At 42.5% G+C, this 26798-nt stretch overlaps 1 protein-coding gene across 5 annotated transcripts in view; it reads right to left on the bottom strand.

The window, feature by feature from the left end:
- Window positions 1-25735, bottom strand: part of NECTIN3 (nectin cell adhesion molecule 3) — a 69969-nt gene extending 44234 nt beyond the window's left edge. For all 5 annotated transcript variants that reach the window (XM_075034106.1, XM_075034105.1, XM_075034108.1 and 2 more), the window contains exon 1: window positions 25492-25735. In XM_075034106.1, coding sequence (XP_074890207.1) covers window positions 25492-25702 — 211 coding nt within the window. In that variant the 5' untranslated portion in view covers window positions 25703-25735. The remainder of the gene's footprint in view (window positions 1-25491) is intronic.
- Window positions 25736-26798: the final 1063 nt, after the last annotated feature.

A 26798-nucleotide genomic window follows, 5' to 3' on the forward strand; every position in this document is an offset into this window, starting at 1 on the left:
AATCTTCAGCCAGTTATCATTATTTAAGTAACTTCTTTTGGTTGCTGAGCAATCAAGCTAACAGTTCAGGCTAGTAAGTTAATTACTATGCTAATATCCAGAGCTCTCCGAGACCCAGGACTCTAAGATAACTATTTCCTTTGACATGGAGACTTCCACTTAAGAATCAGGTTTTTTCTCAAAGATTGTAGTTGAAGAATGAGTAACAGCTACATGCCTACTCCAAAGTAAAGCTTTAGAGGTTTACAATGCACAAGATTCTGAAGAACAAGACACTTCAAGGCCACATTATTCATCTCCTTAACTGATCCAAGGCACTGATGCATAGGACACATTTACCATTTTAATAAAGCCTAGCTCTCCTCCTCTCGAAATCTAATACTGAAATCTGACCTTCTTTGCTTCAACTTTGACCATATTGAAGTCTGCTTATCACCATTTTCAACTTGCCTTAAGTAAACAATTCGTATCCACTTACTAATCAAGATCTTATTTTGTAACTTCTTAAGGCAAAAACAACATCAGGAAGTTTTCTTACTTTTTTTTTTAGATTTGACAAAGTTTCTTGTGGATTTTTTTTTCCCTCTTCTTTCTGTTCCCTTGGAAGACAGAAAAAATAGTTTGTCTTCCCTCTCATTTCCTCAATCATGTGTACTCTGACAGGTTGTACATTCCAGCACAGCTTTGAAATATGGAATGAGGTTCGTGCTTAAGCCACTTAATTGAACACACTGTCAGATGAGTAATTATTGTAACCCACCAGTAAAAGTTGAGTAGCTAAGTCCCTATGCACTGATTTTTTTTGATTGCACAGTGATTCAATCCATGTTGGTAATACTTCACATCCAAGTCTATCACAAAACTACCTTGTGTCCAAAGCTAACAGCAGTTAAGCAGGTAGATAGTCCTCCTAGTTGATCTACTTGACACACCTATTTTCCAATGTATTTGCCAACATGCTAATAAAACTCTCAACCTATTGCACATATAACACTGTTAGTTGCATGCAGACACTGACAGTCCACATTTCAGCTTCTCAAACTGCAACAGTTCTTCTCTACCTGTAATTTTAACAGCCAGGAGGACTTTTAAAAAAGCAGTCATTTACTATTCATGGCTTCACACTTACTTATTAATACCATGAGACTGCCCTACCTCAACTTAAAGTCTTAAGATAAAATAATTTCAAAGCTGATTATCTCATTTGAGAGTGCAGGGAGGGAAAGCACGATCATCTTTCTTCTATCTTTGGTAAAACACCTTCCAGAGCAACATGGCTTTGGCCTTTTTGAATTCTGACACCCCCTGCTCCCTCCCCAAAATGAGCTGCAGTACCTCTTCATTTTCCCACCATCCTTGACATCACCACACAGACCAGATTTCAAGGCCCAGTACTGCAAATATATCTCAGTCCAAATTGTACAAGCTATTGTTTTATTTCAGATAAACACTAGATTTCATAATTTTTTCCCAACAAAATTTTTATCAGGTTTACATTGTGTTCACTAGCTCTTCCGTTTCAGACCATTGCAAGAATCTTATTCAACACAGCAAGGCACTGACCATTCTCACTTAACTTGTCAAAAAGCAGTTTGAAGAGTAAACAAAATAGAAAAATCCCTAAAACTCACTTCTAGCATTAAAAGTCATAGAACTAGGAGCTATCAATATTGACCATGATAGAAGAAGCTGTTCACTAGTAATTCTTAATCAAGCTTCTCTCACTAACTGAAAAAAAAGATACTGAGGAAATATCAGGACTTGAAAACATAATGACCTTCTTAAAGTAATCATGCTACGAATGAAGACAGTACTCCCCATGCTTCCAGGTTTGGTATTTGTTGTAATAAACAGCAAATCTAGAGATTTTCTATGTGGAACAGCCATGCACAAGTCTAATAACAAAAGCAATCGATTTTGTTACCTGCTATAGAACCCTGGCCTGCCTAACAGCACACCACTGGCAAGACTGAGAAACCACAGTGACACTTCCTAGCCACTTACTTTGCACCAGCTGTCAACTGTTTCCACAAGACAATAAAGCCATATTGCAGAAGAGCAGAAAAACTTAAGTTCTTCCATACATCAGCAAATTATTCAGCTCATGGGTATATCTGGTCTTAACACACACTAACACAGGGAACCAAGAAGAGTTCCAATCAAGAGCAGAGCAGAACAACAAGAACATCCCATTTTGATGACAGCAAGTTACTATGTCAGCAGAACTTCCATGAAACACTCTTAAGGTCAGGCTAAGCATTCTTAGGTCAGTTTAATTTTAGCTGACATCTGAAAGCTTAGACTCATTCTTCCAGCCTGCCTTCTCCAGGATCAGCACCCATCAGGTACCTAAGAGTGCCCAACCTACAAAAACTCACTTGTTTTCTTCCTGATTTAGCCTTCTGAATTGGCTCATTCCCTGGTCAGTCAATCACAAGTGGCAATACAACAGAGACAGCAAGAACACAGACACACATTCTAGTGGCATTTTCAGATTTATTTAGCTAGAGAATCAAATCACTTAAGGATACTGCAAAAACCAAGCCTGAAACCTCAACTTGAGGCTTTATAAAAATATATGCTTAAATTACTGGAACAAAGTCAGTATGTGTCTTTTGAGTACCAGAGCACAAACAAATTACTGTGTCAAAAAAAGATCAGAACCAAGGAATGGAAGGGATTCAGATTTAATAGTAAAAAATGCTTCAACACTAGCTTCCAATCAGAATTGTTAAATACTTAGAAAAAACTGCACTTGCATCAAAGAAAGAGTATTATAACCTAGGGTTGTTCTCACTGAAGGATCTGCTTTATCACAACCCTTGCTTGAAGTGGAGTGCTAGTTTGTCAATGAAGTTTTTGGGGCAAAGTGGGCTGTGAACAGGGCACGAAGTTGGCTTCTATAAGCATTACATTTACTAGACTCAACTCAAACTCCTTTTTTTCTATGGCACTTTTTGTTTAAAAAAGAAGCAAGCCAGAGGCATATTATTTCCATCTTAGAAGAGTAATTCTTAAAACCTTGTTCAGTGTTTATCACAACAATGTAACAGGCATACAAAAGCCTACCAGAAGGCAAAAAATTCTGGTGAAATGAGGCATAGTAATTGAATAGTCTGAAGTTGAGACTACTCAAACCCTCTTAGCCTTTCTCTGCATTTGCCAGGTATCTCAGGCTGTTTTTCCATTTTATTAATGTCCAAGGGATTAATCTTTTGAATCCAGAGGTCAACTTTACCTGATACCAAAAGGAAACTAGGAACATGACAATTGTTTAAATAATGACGTATTCCTAGACTTCTCCCATTGCATTGATATATTACTACCATGGCTCATGTACATTCATCACTTGGAAACGCATCTATAACTTCTGAATGTTACCTTTTTATACCTACAAATGGACCAAAACTAGGTTCCAGCCTTAACTTTATCTAACACTTAAGCAGCTTTCCTCTAGGTGACTATAGCCTACATGCTTACAAAGGCTAGAGTAAGAGGAACATCATTTTTAGTTGAAAATTGTAAAAAGAAGTTGCACAAAGGTAATACTTTTCAAGCAACCTAGAAGTTGAAGACATTGGCCACAAGAACTGGTCGAGTTTGAGAATGCATGAAAAGATTAGTCTCTTGATTTCAGTACCGTCTCAAAAGTTAACTGTTGCTGAAGCAGGGGTTTTACTCAAAACATCAAGCTCAAGACAGACAAATTCTCAGTTACATGCTATCATAGGATGTTCTGCAGAATTTTTAAGTACTTTGAACCTCTACCTGCTCTCCTAAGGGTAGAGCTAACAACATATCACACCATTGTACCAAGAGGCTTGTGTTACTCAACTACTTCATGCCCCACAGCTGATGGAAGGGACAGCCAATTACCTTCCTCTAGTTGCTGAATCAATATGTATATCTATATATAGATAGATATTAAGGAATACTGACATTTGTGGGGAAGGCTACAGCTATCATTCACAAGATAGCACCCAAAGCCCACAGAGAGAAGAATCACACTGCCTGTTAAAAGGCCAGATAATGCAATACTGGACCTAATACTCTCATCCTAATACAAATGGGTCAAGATTATAAAGTATGCAAATCTCTACAGTACCACAATAAACACTTATTATGAGGAAGATTGACATTTTCATCACAGAAAGCAAGGAAACAAGATTAGAAAGAGGTATTGTACTCCAGTGCAACACAAAGTCAAAGAAAAAAGTAGTTAGAGTTTAACATTAACATAGTTTGAGCCCAACTCATACAGTCATGAGCTGGAGCTTCAAAAAAGCTCTGCACCTCTGCACTTGAAGTCAGACATGGCTGTGACCCACTATTATTATTTCACAATGCCATTTTCTTCTCATGTTAACTGGTGCTTCTGTTCTAGTTTCACTACCTCCACATAGAGCAGAGACCATGCCCCTGCATACTCTGCTTCCTACCATGCTGCACAAACCTTGAGTATCTAGCAGCAGGAAACTAAATACAACCTAAGACACTAGAGAAAAGTTTAAAAAAGGTTAGGCTCATGATTCAAATTGAGTTGTGAAGGACACTCTTAAAAAGCCAGTTTTATAAGGTTAGAGCTTTAAATCTAACTACTCACCAAGAATGCTTACAAAGTCCCATGAACTTTAAAACTTCATCTGGAATTTCAACTTATTAGCATCAGCGCCTGTTTTACACACTCTTACATTATAATCTTCTATGTATGTTAACACAGAGCAAATTAAGACATTCATGTTTATCCTGATACTAAGCATTCAGATGTTTACAAGACATGTTGAACTAATAAATGAGGCAAGCTATGAGACAGCTGGAAGTTCTTCCATAATGAACATTCCAACCTCTGTTTAACCAGACAACCCTCCTAATCCCACCCGCTTTAAAAGGAAACAAGCAAGACAACAAGGTACTTTTTTCCCCCAACAAATGGGTCAGGCTCAAATGCAGGACTGGAAGAGAATATCTCATCCTTAGTCACACTCCCTCAAAAAACTAGTAGTAAGAGTAAACAAGTAGTTCAAAAGTTACCCATAGAAATATACACCACTTCTCCCTAAACACCACAAAGTGTTTCACATTCCATTTAAATAAATTTAAATCCCCAAGTACTGGAACAATAGGTATAAATACACTAAACCAAAAGCAAAATAGCTTGAAAAAAGCAGTTATTCATGTAACTAAAACCTTTGATTGGAAAGTTTGTTAAGGAGTTCCAGACTATCTTCAAACTATTTTGAAACACAAAAGATGAGTCAATAGTTCTGACAAACCGAGCTGGAAGACAAGGTTAAAATCCTCCTATATGACACCCAGTTTAAACACATAACCAAAATATCTAACATGCAGTGGGAGGTCAAAAGGAACATCACACTTCTGTATCTTGGTGGGGCCACCAACTAACTGCATTAGATGTTAGTGAAGTTATGTACATCAAATCTTTGACAGTCAGCCTGAAAAAAGCTTCAAGCTCTAGTGGGTCCAAATTAGAATAGTAGTCAGTAGAAACAAGTATAAGTAACAGATACAGGATGTTAAGTAACTGGTTAGAGAGCAAAGACTGTTCTGAAAGTTACAGCAAGTATGAGTATACGGTGATTATGTTTCAAGACTTAAAAGTGCCACTATAGAATATGCTAATATGGAAGTAAACTCTCTACCCAACATCAGTGAGGCTCCATCTTGAGTTGTTCAGCTTGAACATCATACTTCAGGTATTAGCCACCTAGAGAGTCTGAAAGCAAACAAAGTGTGCTCAAAGGCCTTAGAAAACATGACCTACAAGGAAGGACTGGAAGAACTAATCATTGCTCTTAAAGGCGGCAACCCAATAAAGGTCCTGAAGTACTTACACTGCAAAAAGAGAATACCTGCACTGCTGAGTATGCTTATGGAGGTTAGGAAGGAGATAAACTGAAGCAATAAAAAAAACAACAGAAAAACAAGCAACAAAACACACTGAAATCAAGAAAACCTTTGCTGCTAGAGAAAGTGAATGCCTCAAATGAACACCCTGACCAAAATGGTAAGACTCCACAACCTCTAGAAAGGTTTTATGTTTAGTTATAAAAACACAGACATCCAAACCAACCTAAGCTGATTCTGAACTGGGGGTAGAGATATGATCTGTTCAAGGATTTTGCCAGCCTAATTAATATAAGATTATTAACAGACCTTTTTAGCAAAGTAATAACCTGGTCTTCCTTCAAATTCTTGCTAGCTGATACAACACTCATGCTGATGAACTCCATTACAAGCTCTTCTTTCAGGAGCTTATTTGCAACAATCCATTCCACACACTTATACCACTTGCTCCCTTATGACCTTTTGGTTCACCCAGACCTTACTACTCAGCAGATTTCAGACTACATTGCTTTTAAAAGTCTTTTCATTCCCAGTCCTCTTACCAGCAACCTGCTGATTCACATTTTTCCACCTGTGATTCAATACTACCCTCACTTGCTTTGCAAATCAAGGAACAAAGACAGTTATATTTGAAGGGATTAGCAAAAACAGAAAGGAATTATCTCAGAAGACATCTAGGATGGCCAATTCATTCAATTTTCAATGCTCAGTTAGCAGCACTTACAAAAAATTCTGAACCTAAAAGTTCTAGGTTCAAGAGCACCAGTGCTTTTAGGTAACATGTATTTACTTAAGACAGAACACAACTACTTTTTTCATCCTCAGGTCTACTGCATTTGGGGTTTAACTTGAATATTATATTCAACCTGTTCAATTAGACAGCTGTCTTCTCACCAACTGTTTTTGACCATTTGCTGCTTCCATTTGTATACTTTCCAGTTACACTTTTCAGTAAAAGTTTTCCTCTTCAGAGGGACAGCCAGCTCACAGCAGGTAAGTCTTCTCTATTACTTATTTATTGTATTCTCATCCACAAGCAGATATTCAGCTTTTGCAGATATTCAGCTTTTGTCATGTATTTTTTAAAAGCTTTTAACTCTTCAAAGCTGTGTATATGAATCCACACAAAATCTCTATTAGCATCAGTTTGTCCTCAACTGAGTCAATGTGACATACTCAAATCACTCTTTAGAGACTAGTTTTCTCATTCTCAAGCACAAATAAGACTTGTAGAAATAACAGACAGCCTTCAGCTTTGAGAAAAGTAACTCATTCTGAGCATGATCATTAGTAAGTTATTTTATAAACTGATGTTTAGACACAAGTTTAGCGTTGCTTTCTTAAAATTTCTTTTAAAAGCTCCATTTCTTCATTTTTTGCAGGGCTGTAAATTCAAGATGACAACATAAATTCCACTTATGAGATAGCGTAACACCTAATCACTTAGTTTTAGTCAGCTAGTGCTTCAGCTTTTCTGCCTTCTATAAATCAAGTACACAGAGCTTCACGTGCCTTTAAGTCAGTCCCATCACCTACTACCAATCGCCTTTCATGATACAGAGACAATTATGTACATTACAAAAAAATCACCACTTTCTGGACATCAATTCATTCTTACAAGGTTTCAATTCTAGTATGCTCTTCAGAGCTAAGTCTAGAAGTTCCAAAACTGGCATTACTACGCTTTAAGTTCAACGCAGATGCCAACATAATATCATGACAGAGGACATCCTTCAAAACAGTACACTGCCTAGTTCATACCTTTCACATGCAGCTGCCTTCATACAATACCTCTGGCAAAGATAGTCTTCTTTCCTCTTGAGTGTAAAACTGATAAGACAACACAGCTTCCAGTTGACAGTCCAAACTTTAGAGATAAGCACAAGACATTCAAGCTTCTATAAATCACCATTATTCTACCACATTCAGAACTGTATGCGAGATGCTCAGCTGAGCCACTGAAGGACAATCCAGTGGAGGCAAGGCTTAGTGTAGGACTTCCCTTCAGGTAAGAGCAGCACTCAAGTCAAAGACACACCTGACTTGAGCAGGATTGCCTATATAATTGACTGTATAGATGAAAAGAAGGCATCAAAAGATTCAATATTTGATTACAAAAATAAATGCGTGACCTGAATATTTTATGTAAGTTATTGTAGAATGGGGCAGGGCAGGGGGGGCTAATCACCTCTGTAGCCTCACCTTTCAGTAACTCTTAGATAAAATGCTTCAAAAAAAAAAAAAGGGAAGACACTTTCATCAAGATGGCAGTTCTAGATTGAGATTCCTTCCCTGCACTCCAGATATACTTCTCCATCACCTAGAAACCTAACAGCATAACTTGTCATAATAACAATTTGTGCTCTTACCAAGGAGAAAGTTACCAAGAGTCACATCAGAAATATAAGCAACAACAAGGTCCGAGCGGGGGGGGACACAGTTTGTCAGGACAAACATGCACTCCTAATACTTTCAGCCATCCCAAGCCTCATCTGACCTGTCAGCTTAACCCTCAGTTGATTTAAGTACTGATCCATCTCCTGTTGATTTCATAAGCTTTCTGCATCCATAGCATCCTACGGCAAGGAGTGCCAGCAATCTTGCCACCAGTTCTAAAAAACACCTTCTTAGCTTGCAACTTGCCTCCTCTTAGCTTCATTTGACAAACACCTACTTCTTGCACTGTAAAAATTAATCTCTATACATGTTGTTGACATCACTCATGATTTCCACAGACTCCACCATGTTCCTCCCTCTCTTCCCTTACTCCCAAGAAATTGCCTCTTTTCTCAACTGAGAAGTCTTAGCCAACTTTCATACCTTTGATCCTTGCTGCCTTCCTCTGAACCTACTCCAAACCTAAGGTGGTTTTGGGGGGTTTTTTTTGGTTGGTTTTTTTCCCCCCCCTCACTTTTAGGATCAAGGGACCAAAATTGAACAGAAGTATTTGAAGAACAGGCAAGCAATCTAATTACATGTTAGCACAGTATGTTCTCTTTTGTTCTTTTACTCCAACGCTTGATTTGTCCCCCCCCCCTTTTAAAGATAACACAGAAAAATCATCAGTTCACAGAACTGACCATCACATACCCAAGGCCTTGTTTCCAACAGTCAGCTCAGAAGCAATAATACATATGAAGTTTACTCCTTCCCTCCACAAAGGCGGCCTCATGGGCATCACTGAACATTTATCTACACTGCAGCTTGTTTCATTGCTCCATCGCTCAGTTTCATAAGGTCCTCCATAACTCTGTAACTCATCTTTATTCCAACTTGCTATCAGCAACAAATAGTTATGTTTAATTAGGGCATCTGATACTCCAGGGAATGAAATAGACAAGATCCTACTACATCCCCCAGAACGACAGCTTCCACCATATGAATTCTCTCCAGAAAAAGGTCCTTGCAAGACTGCAGCGACTGCTTACTGAAGGTTTGGTCAGATAACTATCCTCCCACACTTCCCTCCAGACTCCAAACCTCTCTACACCTTATTTGGAAAACCAATTTAATGCTATTTAATGCTATCACAATACTGACCAGCTTACCTTTTTTTTTTTTTTTTGAGACGAAGAAGAAACTTGGGGCAGATCAGGCACTATAAATATCACACAAGTCTGAAGAGTTATTGCCCATCACTCCCACTTCATTTCAAAAATCTGGGAGTTATCAGTGACATAGCAGCACGACCTCTTCCACCTAGCCACAAACTTGCAAAAACATGGCTTGGTAGAAGTCACACACTAAGTCCAACAAACAACTTCCCTTCCAAGTTACATGATTGTTGTTTGAGCACTAGCAAATAATAAACTTGCCACTACATAGACTAACAGAAATTCAACAAGGCAACTGCAGTCAGAATCCAAAAATGCAATACAAAGTGATCAGTATAGGATTTTTGTCATTGCTGTTTGCTATCTTTCATTATAAGGTAGAAAGTCACTATTCTGCTACACAGCAATAGATACATACACTGCCATACTAATCATAAGGATAACTGCAATGTGTATCTTGCTAGATTACCTAGAAAGCTCATGTCTACCCCAGAGTGTAAGGTATTAGCAGCAAGACATTCTTTACCCAATCATTCTGACTTCATCTGTCAGACCCAGGCATTCAGAATGCTCAAGTCCCAGGAATCACTATTTATCAGTATCAGCTCATAGAGAAAATGCATTCACAGAAAGCCTGTGATGTCTCCAAAGTGTTCAACAGGTCATCTCCAACACAGGTATAAGCTATATTCATCATTTCTAACCAAGATACCTACCAATTACCACAAATACAAGTGAACTGCATATAGGTTTCTTCATAATGCATTTCTCATGGGCAAAGGCAAACAAGCTCTAATGTTGATTTAGAGAATAATGATTTCATGTAGGTAAGAGGCAAGGGACCTCTAGAGGCGATGTAGTCCTTTTCAAAGTAGGTCCAGTTGTATCAGACTGCTTGGAGACTCATCCAGTCAGGTTTTGAATATCGCCATAGAATGAGATTCCTCAATCACTTTAGGCACCTGCTCCAGTGTCTGATCTCCCTCAGAGAAGTATTTTTTTCTTACATTGACCTGGAATTTCCTCCACTCCAGCTTGTTCCTGTTTCCTCGTGCTGCATCTCTAAGGAAAATCTGGCTCCATCTTCTCTGACACATTCCCATCAGCCAGCAATAACGTCTCCTTCCCCTCAGCCTTCCCTTCCCCAGGCTGATCAAGCCCAGCTTTTGCAGTCTCTCCTCAGACATCCTGTGCTCCAGGCCCCGACCAACATGGTGGCCCACCACTGGGCTTGCTCCAGTACTTCAGTGTCTCTCTGGTACTGGGGAGCCCCAAACTGGACACAGTGCTTCAGTGTGAAACAGACATGAAGGATCCCTTTCCTCAACCTGATGCCATGCTTAACACAGCCCAGGGATGAGGCAGACTTTCTTTGCTGCAAGGGCAAACTGCTGATACATGCTCCATTTGGTGTTCACCAGGACCCCACATCTATACCTGTCAAGCTGCCTTGAACACCATTGCCTGCAATCAAGAGGCTTCTTCCAGGTGTCTAAAGAAGGCTTCATGTACTTTTTGATCAGGCCAGCAGCAGCAGACACGTAATAGCGTCACCTGTTTTGCTCTGTCCTCTTAACATTACCAATAAGCTTTTAGCTGGCTCGTCACCTGCTCAAGGGCAAAGGTCCATCCATTCTATCCACTCTTCTGTACAGCACTATCTTTCTCACCTTCCGAGCTTGTCTTTCCTGAAAGGTATGAATCCAGCTAATTGCACTACTCCAGTCATTGAAGCTATCCCACCACATTGCCAGAAGCCCAATGAGGTCGTAAGTCTGTGGTTGTGCACAGTCCTCATTTGTGCTGCCTTCACAATGGAAGGGGAAAAAACCTCTTCCATCATGTCCCCCTGACACTTCTTTATTGCTCCTTATAACTTCTCTTCAGATAAGAGAAAAATCCGAGGACATGCCAACATATCTAGTTTAAAGCCCTCCTCACAAGTTAACACTATTGGAAAAGAAACTCCCATCTTTGTCAGACAGACCCTGACTGTGGTTCAGCAGTTCTTGTTCCTCAAGGACAGCTCAGTGGTCAGAGAATTCAAAGTCCTACCTTCAACAACAGCCAGATGCATTCACTCCTACCTGAGCCTTTCTCCCTCGCTGGGACAGGCACCCAGGTTGTGGGGTCTATACTCATGTCCTTCACCTTTTCCCTCACAGTTCTTTAGTCACGCTCAGAGTTACCCTTGGCAGAATCACTGGTGACCATACGGATATATGCAAAACATAGCAGTCAAAAGATCAGACTTAGTCTCTCTGTAACATCCTGGATCGAATGGCCCTGAAAGGGGGAAAGTTCTCAAGACATCAAATCAGGTCAGCAGATGGGGTGCCTCCAAACCCCACAGGAAACTCCCTCTGGTAACTATCACTCTCCTTTTCTCCCTATGCTATACTGCACTTCTGACTCCACTTCTCCATATATTATTAACAATAGCTTAAGCTTGCCTTAATCTATGGACTCCAAGAAACAATTAACCATCAATTTCTGGATTGCACAATTACTGTTTAACTTTCTTACGTTCAAACAAAAGGTCCAATAAAAAGTGATCACAGTTCTAGGAAATGTAACTTAAACAAGTTGTATTTTACCTACTCAAAAGTAGGCATAGGAGGGAGAAGGAGTTCTGAACTGTGCTGTCAACAACAGCCAATAAAGTCAAAGTGAAGAGTACACAGATTGCTTTCCTTTGTCTTAGGCAAGTTAAGTTCATGCAGTATAAACACAAGATAGTTTAATAAATCAACAACAAAAAAAAACCCAAACAACTTTTAACACCTACTACCAGAAGTGCTGGCTGCTATTGACAAGACAAAACGATGGCCATTTAAAGCTGTGGCATATTGAAAAGCAGTGTCTACTAAATTCTTAGTAAACTTAACCAAGAACAAAGTTTTAAGCACAAATAACATCTCCTGACTTAGAGTAACTTTAAAAAAAACCCACCCAAAACCAAACTACATAGGGCATTTCAGCCACGTCAAGGGGAACAAGACCAATGGAAAAATACTGTTGTATTAAGATGCTTAGTTGTCTTTAATAGGATATTACTTTTACATAGGAAGATTAAGAAAAATTAAAGTCAAGCAGAAATGGACAACGTTCAAACTTTAAATGGAGAAAGGAACATGGCACACTCAGAGGGACAGCCCACTGCATTTGGTTTTGTGAGTGTACACAGTCCTTACAGAAAGCTCAAGGGTAAGTTAGCAAAAAAATCTGTACAAGCAAAAAATACTGAATTTCTTAAAATAAGCACCTAGGTATGAGGATTTTGGGGGTTTGGGTTTTGGGTTTTTTGTGAAATTAATTTTAAGGAAGGACCTGAAATTCTGTTAAGCATACAGCAACAGTTATAAGCATTCAGCATTCCCTGCCCCCACAACTGCACCTCCTACACTGAAATTAGAAAACCATTAAAAACTGGTCCGGAGCACTGACATGTGTGAATGTCCTAGATGAAGGAACAAGACCTTCAATCCCTAGCAAAGCCCCTACTCCCTTGAGCAGGCCACTCCTCCACTTTTTATATGTCTTCCCACATATCACCTACTCTAGAAAGAGCTGAGGTCTAGGGGAGGAGAAAGGAGGTTGTACTTTGCACTACATAAAGTAGCAAAGTCTCAAGTAAGATCAGGAAGACAGCTAAACATTAACTTCACATTTTCAATTACTTGTAAAGTTTGCATGTTTGCCAATATTTAACAACTGCAGCCATATTATGAAATACAGAATGAGCATATTTTGCCAGGAGCAGCAATTCATAAAATCAAATGCCTAAATCTCAGCTGTCCATGACAAGATCTGATGAGTTACCAGTTTCATTACAAAGTTATGCAGATGCCTGCTGCCCCCTGCATTGCTGACACTGCTGGCTTTTTTTTAGCTCTTAAAGGCCACCCTCCACTGCAAGCTATTCCAGGAAGTTAACCCTTTTTGTCCAGGAACTGCACCAAGACAGCAGGACTAGGTAACCAATAGCCAGGCATATTAATGCTGTATAACAGCTGCTCAATTTACTGCCAAACTACATTTTCAGTGCCTGTCACACTGTCACTCAGCTCTGTGCTGTAAGGAACTGCTCTTACTGGTTGCTTATTGAAGTAACAGAAGAAATGCAGGCAACTCTTCCTTTAAGAAGTTCTCTAAAAGTTATTACTTACATTAGGAGTTAACAATGGGATCCGATTTTAAACTAAGCTTTTAGCAGTCAAATTGCTTTATAGGAAAGACTTGTTTAAGACTTTACTTGGACATTTTCAACTTAACAGAAAAAGACTTCCAACTACTACTTTTCTTCCAGGGCTAGCAACTATAGTATACTAGCTCCTGCCTACCCATGCACAAAATGAGGCTCATTTGGACTGAAAGGGACTTCTGGAGGTTATCCAATCCAATCCCCAACTGAAAGCAGGGCCAACTTTGAAGTCAGATCAAGTTGCTCAGGGTCATACCATAATCAGGTTCTGAAAATTTTCAAGGACAGATTCCACAACCTGTTTCAGTGCTTCATTCTCAGTGTGAGAAAACATATTGCTAACACATTATTAGAAATTCCCTTGTAGCTTGTGTCTGTTGCCTCTTATCCTTTCCTTGTGCATGTGTAAGGAGAGTCAGTCTTCACTTTCTCTCTCACCTCCTATTAAAGTCAGAGCCAGCAATTAGGATTGCCCACTTAAGACTTTTCTCAAAGCTGAACAAACTCACTTCTCAGTCCCTCTTCACACATCCCGTGCTGCTGACTCCCTGTCCTAGTGGCCTTCCACAGACACCTCAGCATCTGCCTTGTACTTGGGAGCTCAAAGCTGGGCACAGTACTCCAGATGCAGTCTCACAAGCTCTGAGTAGTAGAGAATTATTGCTTTTTTCAACTGGCTGATCATGCCTAGTATGCTCTACACCTTTTACACCACAAAGGCACATAATGACCCACAGGGACCACTATGTTCTTTCCTGTAAAGCTGCCTTTCACCAGTTAGCACCACATCTACACTGCTGCGTGGGATCATTCTGCCCCAGAAAGACTTGGCATTTGCTGTTCAATTTCATGAGGTTTCTGCCAGCTGTTTCTCCAGCCCACAGATGTCCCACTCAGTTAGCCCTAGTCTCCAGCATATCAATTGCCCCTCACAATCTGGTAGCATCCACAAAATTGCTTAAAGAGCATTACTGACCTGGAAGAGGGATTGGGATGCATACAAACTGCCCTGCACTGATCCTTAAGGGCATGCCACCAGTAACAAGCCTCCAGGTGGACTTCATACAGCTGATCAGAACCTTCTGAGTCCAGCAGTACACAATTTTTCACCCACTTCATAATCCACTTACCTAACCATATCTCACCAATTTGGCTACAAGGACATTTTAGGAAAACTTGTTAAATGCCTCTCAAGATTAATAACACTCACTGTTCTCCCTTTGTCCACAGTCTTGTCCTATGTACTTAAAGCAATCAATTCAGGACCTCTTTTCAGAGCAGTCTCAAACTGTGGAGACACCACAACTCCTCTTCCTCACTTCATTTTTCACCTAATTTGCAGCTACATCAATTTATCACATCTAAGCCATGCCTCTTCAGTCCTTGAAAACAGAGCTGTAGAGTAGCTATCAAAATGCATCACCAAGGGAACTTTCACTAACAGTTCCATGGAGTCCCATAGTTCTCACCTCCTTCTGTAAGGCAGAACACTCTCAGCAAAATCTTTAAAAGATCTTACATGAAGCTTACACACAACTATTTCTCAACAACAGATTACATTCTGATTTCTCAGAAGGTAACATAAGTTATTAAACATTCATGTGAAATCACTGATGCATCAACTGTGATAATTAATCTGGTTATAGTCAAAAGCCTTACTATTTTATAGCCATTGACCTTAACAGTTGTCTTATATGTATAGAATCATAGAATGGTTTGCGTTGGAAGGGACCTTAAAGATTGTCTAGTTCCAACCCCCTGCCATATAAGCTATGTGCAGAAGCTTGAACTACTTCTGATACCACTGTGTAACTGCTGAAACGCAGCTACACAGAACTTACTATACTTCTTTCTATACAGGATATCCTGGATAAATGGGTATATCGCACTTTCTAGCTAGTGGAAGTAGACCATTTCATGCTACCTCAGCTACCAATAACACATGAAACTTTTGACAGGATGCATTTAAATCTCCTAAGAAGTGATTAATGGTACAGTCACAACTACCAAGTTATCATGGTTGATTTCTTTAGATCGATCTATAGTGCCTCTTTAAAAGAAAGTTTACCTTTTGAAGTCAAAAGTGCGTTGTTTAAAGCACAGAAGTAGCATCACTGGTGAAGGGCTAAGCAGTGGGTTTTTATAATGCAAATACTATCATTCTTTAAAAATATGTTCAAAAATAGGATTAAGCTTAACAGCTCTTGATCTTTGCTCCTCTGACCTCTAGTAATAGTCTTTAACAAAGTTGACTAAGTATATTTTTATTATGGCAAGGGCCAACCAGTGATGTAGAAGAAATTAAAGGAGGAATCTGGGGAAAAAAATTATCCCAAGTTAATACAAGTCAAAAGCTTTGCTCTCTCAGTTGCTCTGCTATTATGAAGAAGTTCCTTGCATTTGATGTAATTTAACTTATGCTTGACTAAACTGACTGTTGTTCTACCAGATTATGTACACTGAAAAGAAATTAAAGGTAGTTGCCCAACTTGAACATAATCTCAACTTTTTCATATTCCATCTCCAGCATCCCTTCATCCAATAGGCTGTTCTTAAATGCACTTGTCCCAGCAACAATTGGTTTTCAGCTTAACCATATGCACCATGGGTGGTATTGCAAGTGAAAAAGAAGCAACAGAATTGGGCAAAGAATGCCCCCACAAAACAGGATTAAGAAAAAGTAAGTCAAACACTAATTTGTAACCTTCTAACTCAAGGGCTAGTGAAATTAACAGATCCAAAACTAATAAAATCATCAAGCTGGCTCAGTTTGGTTTTTCCACTCATCTGTACACACATCAGCTATGGAGACCTGTTTGACTAGCCTTTATTCACCTTTTAGCAAATGTGGTTTTTTGGCAGGAGATTGCCAATTCAATGACTTCAAATTCTGCATGTACCACTGCATTACAGCGATAGCACTATGTCCTGGTTTCGGCTGGAATAAAGTTAATTTTCTTCTTAGTAGCTGGTATAGTGCTGTGTGTTGGATTTAGGATGAGAATAATGTTGATAACACAGTGATGCTTTAGCTGTTGCTAAGCAGTGTTTATACTAATTTGAGGATTTTTCAGCTTCTCATACTGCCCTGCCAGCCAAGGCTGGGAGTGCACAAGAAGCTGGGGGGGAATGCAGCAAGGATGGCTGACCCAAAGGGGTATTCCTTACCATATGACATCATGCCCAGTATATAAACTGAGGGGGGAGTTGGCCAGGGGGCACCACAGCTCAGGGATAGGCTGGGCATTGGTCAGTGGGCAGTGAGCAATTGTATTGTGCATCATTTGTTTTGTATATTCTATTATTTTTATTATTTTCCCTTCCTTTCCTGTCCTGTTAAACTGTCTCAACACACCCCCCCAATTCTCTCCCCCATCCCACAGAAGGGAGAAGTGAGCTAGCAGCTGTGTGGTGCTTAATAGCCAGCTGGGATTAAACCACAACACACTAGCACCTTCAAAGTATTTAAAACAGTCACTCAAGCAAAACATTCTGTTCTGTTCAAACTAATCCCAGGAAGATATTAAGGACAAGTTTAAAAACTCTCATATGCCAGCTTTGACTAATAGAAAAGGAGAAAACAATGATCCCCTGTAGACATTTAAAGGTATCTTAAATGCCAGATAATGAAAATCTGATGTGGGAGGGTGGTCAGGGTGGGGTGGGGGGATCAGCAAGAGCCATCTACTGCTGCAGGTAATCCTAGTACACCAGTCAACTCAAAACAAGCTACACTTGACTAGCCTTCACATTGAGAATGCAAAACCATGCTATTTTAAGGCATTACAAAATTAAAATTGCTTTACTTCTGCATGCTACTTGACAATCAGCTGAAAAGAAGGAAAAATATTGAACAGAAGAATGCAGTAGTGATAAAACATGATAGTCTGGAAGCTTGTTACTTTCCAGTACCTGAAATAATAGTGACATTTTGATAACATGCTGATGTTAAACTTCACCTATTCAGTTCCTCACACTTGGGAAAACAGAGGTAAAAGAATAGAGGACAGAAACAGAAGTTTCAAGACTTTGAAAAGTTTTTTTTATTCTTGCTGCTAATTTTATTCTATTAGTAACTCATGGACAGAAAGACCAATTTTTGAGTTCACATTTGAAACAGTCCGAAAACTAGAAGTTAATTACCTGAAAAGAATGAGAAGAAAAATAACTCTTGAAGCATTCATCTATTGGATAATAAAAAAAGTTTGTTGGGTGTTTTTATTATGACTTGGAAGTTGCTGTGCTATGCCTTGAATCTCTTCACCGTCAGCCTGTGTACTGTTGTGTAGTAAGCAACCACTGGCCTAGCTTTTCCAGAACCAAGGTAAATATTGGCCACAAGCCCCCTCAAGATTCTTACTTATACATACTTACACCTCATTTTAACCCACTATTTTACAACTTCACTGTCGTTTCACATCCAGGGGAGTAAGACAAGCTCTCACCTAACAGCTTTTTCATCTCTCCTCACTTTATAGACACAGTTATCGTATTCCCTGACATTGTCTTTACCGTACAATTCACTCTTTAATTGCTTCTGGACGAGGGGATCGAGTGCACCCTCAGCAAGTTTGCAGATGACACCAAGTTGGGAGGCAGGGTCGATCTGCTGGAGGGTAGGAAGGCTCTACAGAGGGATCTGGACAGGCTGGATCGATGGGCCGAGGCCAATCGTATGAGGTTCAACAAGGCCAAGTGCCGGGTCCTGCACTTGGGTCACAACAACCCCATGCAGCGCTACAGGCTTGGGGAAGAGTGGCTGGAAAGCTGCCTGGCAAACAAGGACCTGGGGCTCCTGGTCAACAGCTGGCTGGATATGAGCCAGCAGTGTGCCCAGGTGGCCAAGAAGGCCAACGGCATCCTGGCCTGTATCAGAAATAGTGTGGCCAGCAGGAGCAGGGAGGTGGTCGTCCCCCTGTACTGGGCACTGGTGAGGCCGCACCTCGAGTCCTGTGCTCAGTGTTGGGCCCCTCACTACAGGAAAGACATGGAGGTGCTGGAGCGTGTCCAGAGAAGGGCAACCAAGCTGGTGAGGGGCCTGGAGCACAAGTCTTATGAGGAGCGGCTGAGGGAGCTGGGGCTGTTTAGTCTGGAGAAGAGGAGGCTGAGGGGAGACCTTATGGCTCTCTACAACTACCTGAAAGGAGGTTGTAGTGAGGTGGATGCTGGTCTCTTCTGTCAAGTAACTAGTGATAGGATGAGAGGAAATGGCCCCAAGTTGTGGCAGGGGAGGTTTAGTTTGGATGTTAGGAAAAATTTCTTTATTGAAAGGGTTGTCAGGCATCAGAACAGGCTGCCCAGAGAGGTGGTGGAGTCACCATCCCTGGAGATGTTCAAAAAACATCTAGACATGGCACTTCAGGACATGGTTTAGTAAGCACAGTGGTGTTGGGTTGATGGTTGGACTCAATCTTAGAGGTCTTTCTCAAACTTAATGATCCTATTCTAGTCTCATCTATTTCCTTATATTTTACCCACATTCAGCTATTCCATCTTTGCTTTCTTAGCTGTTCTTGGGATTTCTTCCCATGTTTACATGACACTCTTTTCTAGGCAATCCATCTGCTTTCTAACCAGGAATAGAGAATATTGTTAATGACCCCTTTACCTCTAACAAGAAAGGCTGATCAGCCTATCTCATGCCTAACCCAGTAATTCATCATCATCTCCATCCTCTCAATAAAAATACATTACTGCATTTCAAAGAGCTATGCTCTGAGGCACTGAACACAACTGTCCTTCAAATACATACTTTTCAAAAATCTTGTTTTACATAGGCTAACCTTACCAAAAAAAACCATACAAACCCCCAAATAAAACCATAGAATGGTTTGGGTTAGAAAGTACCTTTAAAGATCATACACACCTCCTCCTCCTCTTCAAACAACAAAAACCAAAAACACATGGCATAAAATAATAATGAAATAATTGCACCTATAGCTATTCTTCACTAAGAGAATCTGGCCATTCTGTTAGTATCCAATTATCAGGTCACCAAGAAAATTCCTCACAGGAACTTCTGCATTAGTATCTACATACCAGTCATTACAGCACTCATCAGGATAAAAGAAGAAAGTTCAAATAATCCTGACTGAATACAACACATCCACTCAAAGTTGGAAACAAGCAGCCTAAGTACAAACACAAACAGTGCTAGAGCAAAGTAATCCGTCATCACACAGCTCATCTTTAAGAGGCAACGTACCCGGACTCCAGAGCAAGCAGACAACACAAGCAATCTCGGCACTCTCACTTCTTCACAGACTTGTCTAACCAGTCTGTAGCCACATGTTCTGATAAAGAACTCTGTTTGGACAAAGTTGCATTCAACCACAAGACAGCAGGTCAAGCTACCTCTACAGCAACAATATGATGTAACATGGGAAGGAAAGTAATACTCTTCAGCTTTACTGCTCTTTAATAGATAACCGAATGAACACTAAAAAAGGATGACATTTACTAACAGCACTGCAAGTAGTTGGCACTTAAGATTACCTTCTACCAGTCTGTATACCAGGTTTTGTATTTCTCTTACCCAACTTCCATTCACTACTGCTTTTGCTTCAAAAAATTGAGATTTAGACTTTTGACTCTAAAGCTTCTAACTCAATTTCACTTTGAGCTCTACAAATGCTACTCATTAGCCCCACACACTGCTTACTGAAGCAACACACCCCTAATGCCTTTTCCCTTTTCACAGTAGATGCATTTACACCTGTGAGTTTTGCATACCTTAAAAGCTCTAACACCAGCACCTGAAGGGTAATCAGCTGGTACAGATGCTCTGCAAAGGCAACATATTTTTGCTTCTCCTGCTACAGAACAGTCCTTTGTTTCCCAATATCATCCTGGGAGCAATACTAAAGGGGATGAAAAAGTGAACCACCTACATTTGACCATATTTCTAAAGAGGATACTTGACTCTAATCTTACAGGAAATAAATCCTGCTAGAGCCCTCTTTTGTTCAAAATCAAGCAACCTTCATATTCCATAAAATTAAGTTATTTAAGGAGGCAAGAGAAACACATTGTTTAAATCAAGAAACTGTTCAACCTTGACGTACCACAAGCAGCTACACAACCATCACAATTCTTTTATAATACTCAAAGCATACAGATCTTAACTCAAACAACATTACACTTCCATATACATATATGGGAGTCCTTGCACACCAGAAACTCAAGTGTTAGTTGGCATACTCGCTTTTCATTCATCCTAAAATTTATGACTACTGTAACCTGCTTTCACCCTATCCATGCAAGTTTTATAACCACTTCTTTCAGAACTACTCCAACTTGCACTATTTCCATGCAGTGCTACAAATAAATCGAAACTGTCTTGTCTGATATTTAAATAGCAGTCAAGAATTATAAGCCTATACAATATATTTTATTGAAATGTTACCATCTACTTTTTGTTATTTTGTATTTATTTTACACAAGCACCACAGTTTAACAGTGATCTTGAACAGGACAGACCTACCACAATGAAACAGAGCTAAAAGCTGTTCCAGAACAGCACACCTCAGAGTATATTGAGTTACCCTCAAGTACAGATTGACCAAGTTCTGGCTTCATTTTTTTGCTAATTATTAAACAATCCAGGTTTAACCCTCCCTCTATTTGAAGTTACTCTCGTTATTTCTACCAGTGCAGTTGCTCTGTTTCTTCACACAGCAGTTTCATACACTGCCCTACCTACTACATATTTCAACATTTGCTTCTCTCCAACTTCTCAAATACCTTCTATAGTATTCCTATTCCTTCTCCTACTGTTGTCATATTGGCTCACCTAACGCCTTTTTAAAAGTGCATTTCTCTCCATACCATTTTCAAAAAAAAAGCATATTCAGACATGAATTTCTAAACTAATCATTGCCTTTACATACAATGAGGAAAAAATGTTGTCTTTTTGAACACTCTACCACACTTTCTCATTTCCAAGATAGTAACCTGGTTTGGTTGACTTCATATTTTTGTCGCAACTTAACATGAAAAATCACAAAAAAAAGTTTTTAGTCAAATAGCCTGTTCCGGTCAATAGTTACTTGGGAACTTCCTTTTTTTTTATTTGCAACTCCACTTTTGTATATGGTACATTCTATACTTGAAATATCTGCATCTTTGTAATCCAACCCTTCCAGCTCCACTACAGCCTGGAGTTCTGTACTCCAGGCTGCTTTAAGGAAAAAAAAAATCAACAAGAACTTAAAAAACATATGCCCCATAAACACTTCTTTTTCTAGACTTACTGAGAAGCTTAACGTAACCAACAATTCAAATTGAAAAAACCCCCCACAATTATTTCCCAAAGTCCCTGAAAAATGCATCTTGTATGTTTTTCCTTTCTATTCACCTCACTTTACAATTTGACTTAGTTTTTAATTCATGCTTACGTTCCAAAACACTCTGCAAAAAAACACTGTGTGCAAACTAATGAGGCACTGAAATTATAAGGAATTCATTATTTAGTAGCACACAGCTCCTCATATACAGCATAGCTGAAAAACACTTGCCACAATGTATACCAAGGTATTTTATAAAGGTTATGATGATGTTTCTTATGGATGTCATATATCTCCCCTAGTTCAAAGCAACACTACATTTGATCATGTAAGTTTACTACATACTTCATTGCATCACGTACTGTTTAACTGAGAAGTAGAAGAATTACTTGTACCTGTAAGCTGAACCTGATAGCCTCGCTTTCCTAAAAACAGCAGTATTTATTAAAGCAGGTCTATTTTTATTCAAAAATCCCAAAGTTGCTGTTATTTCAGATTCCACATAAATTTTCTCTTTTCCTTTCCCCTTCACTTTTTTTGTTTGAGCGTTGGAGTTTTTTCATAATATTTCCCTATGGAATTATAGATCAAATAAACCATCATTTCCAGCTGTCAGTCACAATAATCGCATAAAAATTGATGTGATTTTATAATGAAGTTATTCTACTAGGTTTGTGGTTTGGGGTTTTTTTGTGATGCCATTTTCAATTCCTCCTTTTGCTAGCATTATCAGAATTGACCAACCAGTAGGAAGAATGGTGACCAAAAGTAGTCAGCAGGTTTAGGTTCCATCAACATCTAATCATGCTCAAAATGTATTTATGAGTACTCTTGAAAGCCTTAGTCATTACACGATTTTCCCTTCACACTCACCTGTGACAGAGATAATGAAAACAATTGTGGGAAATTTCAGGGGGAAAAGAAAAGTAATCTAAAAACTAAGATACTGACAAAAAAAACATCTTCCTCTGCTCCTTATCTCACAGTCCGAAAGTCACTAGTATTTTTTTAAGTTTCCCATTTTATCCATAGATTATACTTCAAAAACTTGCACTTGAAAAAGAAAATTATTTCAACACAACATTCCCACTTTTGGCACATGTTCTGAAGTGTTATCAGTCAAGTTCACATATGCCAAAAGGAATCTGGGAAGACTGACATCTGAATTACACTCATTAAGACTAAAATAGTAAACCACCGCATGACACGGCACACGGATGCTCTTAACTTCATTGTTACTATTATCTTCTCTTTTACATGTAAAAATAGCTTGGCAAGGTTATGTCAAGTCCGCAACTTCACCTTTTTAAGCACAAAAGAGCAGAAATCACCCTGAACAAAGGGAGGGGGGAAAAACTGCTAGTGCAAGAAATTTGCCAACCCTATGAAAACTAAGTCTTCAAGCCTTAAGGTTTTGAAATGCGGTGCCTTAATATTGAAAAAGTCGCTTTACCACAAATAAAGCCAAATACTGCATAATAAGTGTTTGTTATCAACTAAGAGCTCCAAAGTTTTATGCGTGGGAAATAAAACTGTTGGATGTATTTTAAAGAGGAAGAAAAGTACATCTTCAACACTTTTTAAAACATTCAGCCAAGTAGCTCTAGAGAACATATAAGAAAGCAATAGATCTTGTTTCAGTTATGTCAACAGCAACTTAGTTTAGTAGCTGATCTATTAAAACAAAAGCAAGCCATCAGTTTAGAGACTTAATCCTGTATCCAGGACATACTCTATGCAACACAGAAAAATTTCTGCGTGAGCAATTCAACTCTTGGACCACTTCACTAACGTATAGTTCATCTTCTCTAAAGCAGCATCCCAGTAATCTCTGGTCAAGGAGACAGTCACCTAGCCCCGTAGAACTCTTGTGCCATAAGAAGTATTACATTTGTTACTCAGCTTGACTACGACCGAATCATCCCTCCCAACAAAATTTATGTGAGCACATTAGCTCTCAGTAAATTGAAACACTAACAGGTTCACCATCAGGACAAGGAATGACAGCGAACTACTCTTACTCCTCCAAAATAAACCCTATGTGCTTAAAGACCCACCCTTCTGTGCCTTTCTTTAGGGACAGATAGAAGAACATAGACCATTTAAGAGGGTTCTCTCAGCAAATGCATGTGTTTAAGCTTAAATTAGTAATAATCATCTTTTCTGAAAGCTACATCATTGCCAGAGGGGGGAGACTATTACATGCAAGAGCTCAATCTTACAGCAGCAGTGCCTCAACTCCCTCCCTGAAAAAGCATTTCTCAGATTCTATACAACTGCTTTATGGTGGCATGGCTTGCAAGTCTTGGTATTTTTATCACATGAACCTCCAGAGACTACCTCCTCTAACTTGTTCCTCCTTCCTTCAAGAGGGAAAGGACATAGCGTATCCTATAATAAAATATCCTTGCCAACTATTCATTACTGCATTGGGAATACAACAGCAGAATGATGGTTTTCAATGTGCTCTTGCCCAAGTCGACTTTTTTTTTCCCCTCTCATCTTCCACTGCTGTAAAAAATGACACTACACAGCACGCAGTGAAAAAAAAAAAATCCTGCTCTGATTTAGTTTCCAACTGCTACGTCGCTTGCTTGTTTTCCACAAGAAAAAGCACGGGGGGGTGGTGGTGGTGGTGGATGTCTTTTCCTACGAGTGGTCACGCCGAGCCACACGGTGGCCCCGCACCGCAGTGCCCCCAGCAGCGGCTGCTCAAGAGGGGGGTGATGGCGAGTACACAAACCCGCGCTCACCCCGGGAGAGAGGAGCGATCCCAAAACCATCAGCCCGCCGTAACTGGCGCCGATTTCACCCTGATTAAGAGGGAACAGCGAGGCAAGCCAACAGCACCAGAAGCAAAGAGCGTACTATTCCTGCCCCGAGGTACACCCGGGGAACAAGACGACCCACCCTTCTGTCCTTCCCACCGGCTGGGGGGCGGGGGGGAGCAGCCGTGAATTCCCGCAAACAAGCGAAAGCCCGCCGTTCAGGACGGGAATTACGGCGGAAAACCTGCCTCCCGCCGCGGGGAAGCCCCGGCCCCGCCACCGGCCGAACTTCCCCCCCGCTGCCCCACCCCGGCCGGGCGGCGCGGAGCCGACCCCCGAAGAAACTTCGCGGAGGCGCAACGGCGGGCCGAATCCCTCCCCCCCCGGCCGCTCGCGCCGGTAACGGAGGGGCCTCCGCCGCGGCGAACGAACCCAACGGCCGCCGCAACGGCCCCGCAACGGCCCGGCCTCCCGGGACGCCCGGAGACCTCCCGGCGAGGCCGGCGGCGGCGCTAGCGGCGGGGTTCTCGGCTAGAAAGCGGGGGAAAGCGCCCGGGGCTCTCTCCGGCGCGCTGCAGCCTCCGGTTCCGACCCCCCCCAGTCGGTCCCGCGATCCCGACCACGTCCCCCCCGCCCTCCCCGTCCGCAGGGCGGCCGGCAGGCGACCGCCAGCCCGCCCGGCGCGCACGCAAAGTTTCCCCCAACTCGGCCGAGTCCCCCGGCGCTGCCGGGGCTCGGGTTTCTCTCCTCCTCCTCCTCCTCCACCCGCCCCCTCGCCCTGCCCCGGCCGCCAACGGGAAAAAAGTTTCACTTACTGCAGCAGAAGCGAGAGAAAACCAGTCCCAGCAGCCCCAGCCCCGGCCCGGGAGGTACCGCCGAGCGGAGCCGCCGCCGCCGCCGCTGCGGCCACCACCGCCGGAGGAAGGCACCGCCGCCGGCCGCCGGAAAAAGTTCCCGGCGGGCGGGAGGAGCCGGCGAAGAAGGGAAACCGGCGGCAGCCTCCGCAGCGGCTTCGGCCCCTGCCATGCTCCGGGCTCGGCTCCCAGTCGCCGCCGCTACGACGCCCGCTCCCTCCCTCCCTCGCCCGCTCGCTCCCCGAGCAGCCGCCGCCTCCCCGCACCGGGTGCGTGTGTCACTGAGCAGGGAGGCGCTGCGCGCCGCTCCCCGCCCTCCTCAGAGCGGGCCACACCACCCCGCCGCGGGGAGGGGGGGGTGGGCAGAGGGAGGCGTGTGCCGCTCGCCTATCTACCTCGACCCCCGCCCGCCCCTTTTCCACCCGCCGCGGGGCAAGTCGCTTCGCCCCCCCCCCCCCGCCTCTCCCGGCCCGCTCCCTGGACCCGCAGACTCTCCCGCGCACCGGGGGGGGGGGGGGGGGTAGGGGGTGTCCCCGTGGCAACGCGGGCAGCTGGTGGGAGGGTGTGCCACGGTGTCCTCCCCCGGGGGGCTGTTGGTACGTCCCGCCCCGCCCCCTCCCCCCGCCCCGCCCGCCACCGCCCCAAGCGTGGTCAGGGGGCGCCGCGCTCCCCGCCGGTCCGGCCCGACTCACTCACCGCCCGCCCCCCGCGCCCGCCCTCTTCCCCCTGGCGCCTCCTGCCTTCCCCGGCAGCCTCGCCGGCCTTCCTCCGCCTCGCCCGGCCCGCTTCGCCCCTGCGGGGAAGGGAGGCTCCGCCACGCGTCCTCCCAGCCGCTGTCCGGGAGAGGGGAGCCGTGCGGCCGAGGCATCCCGGCCGCCCCGGCCCGGTCGCTGCCCCGCGGCCTGGGGACCGGTCAGCAGCGCATGCCTCGGGCGGGGTCCCCCGGGGCACTGACCGCAGCCCGGTCCGCCGGGCGCGGTCACGGGCGTTCCCGTTTCTCTTCCCGGCCGCGGTCGGGGCCGCTCCCGGGCTCCCCCGGAGGCGCGGGGGGCCGGCCGGCCGGCGCGGCTCCCTCCTCGGCGGGACTGGGCCGTTTCCCTTCTCCACGGGGCGCCCGCCCGCCCGCAGCCTCGGCCCCGGGGTTTTACTGACAGGAAACTTTCCCGCCGTCGTCCCCCGCTCGCTTGCTCTGCCGTTGGCGAACCCCTCGCGAAGAGGCGTGGGATGGGCCGCGCTGCCCGCTCGCCACCCGCTGGTTTCCACAGCCC

This window comes from Buteo buteo, chromosome 8 (genome assembly GCF_964188355.1).
Source record: "Buteo buteo chromosome 8, bButBut1.hap1.1, whole genome shotgun sequence".
Classification (NCBI taxonomy): domain Eukaryota; kingdom Metazoa; phylum Chordata; class Aves; order Accipitriformes; family Accipitridae; genus Buteo; species Buteo buteo.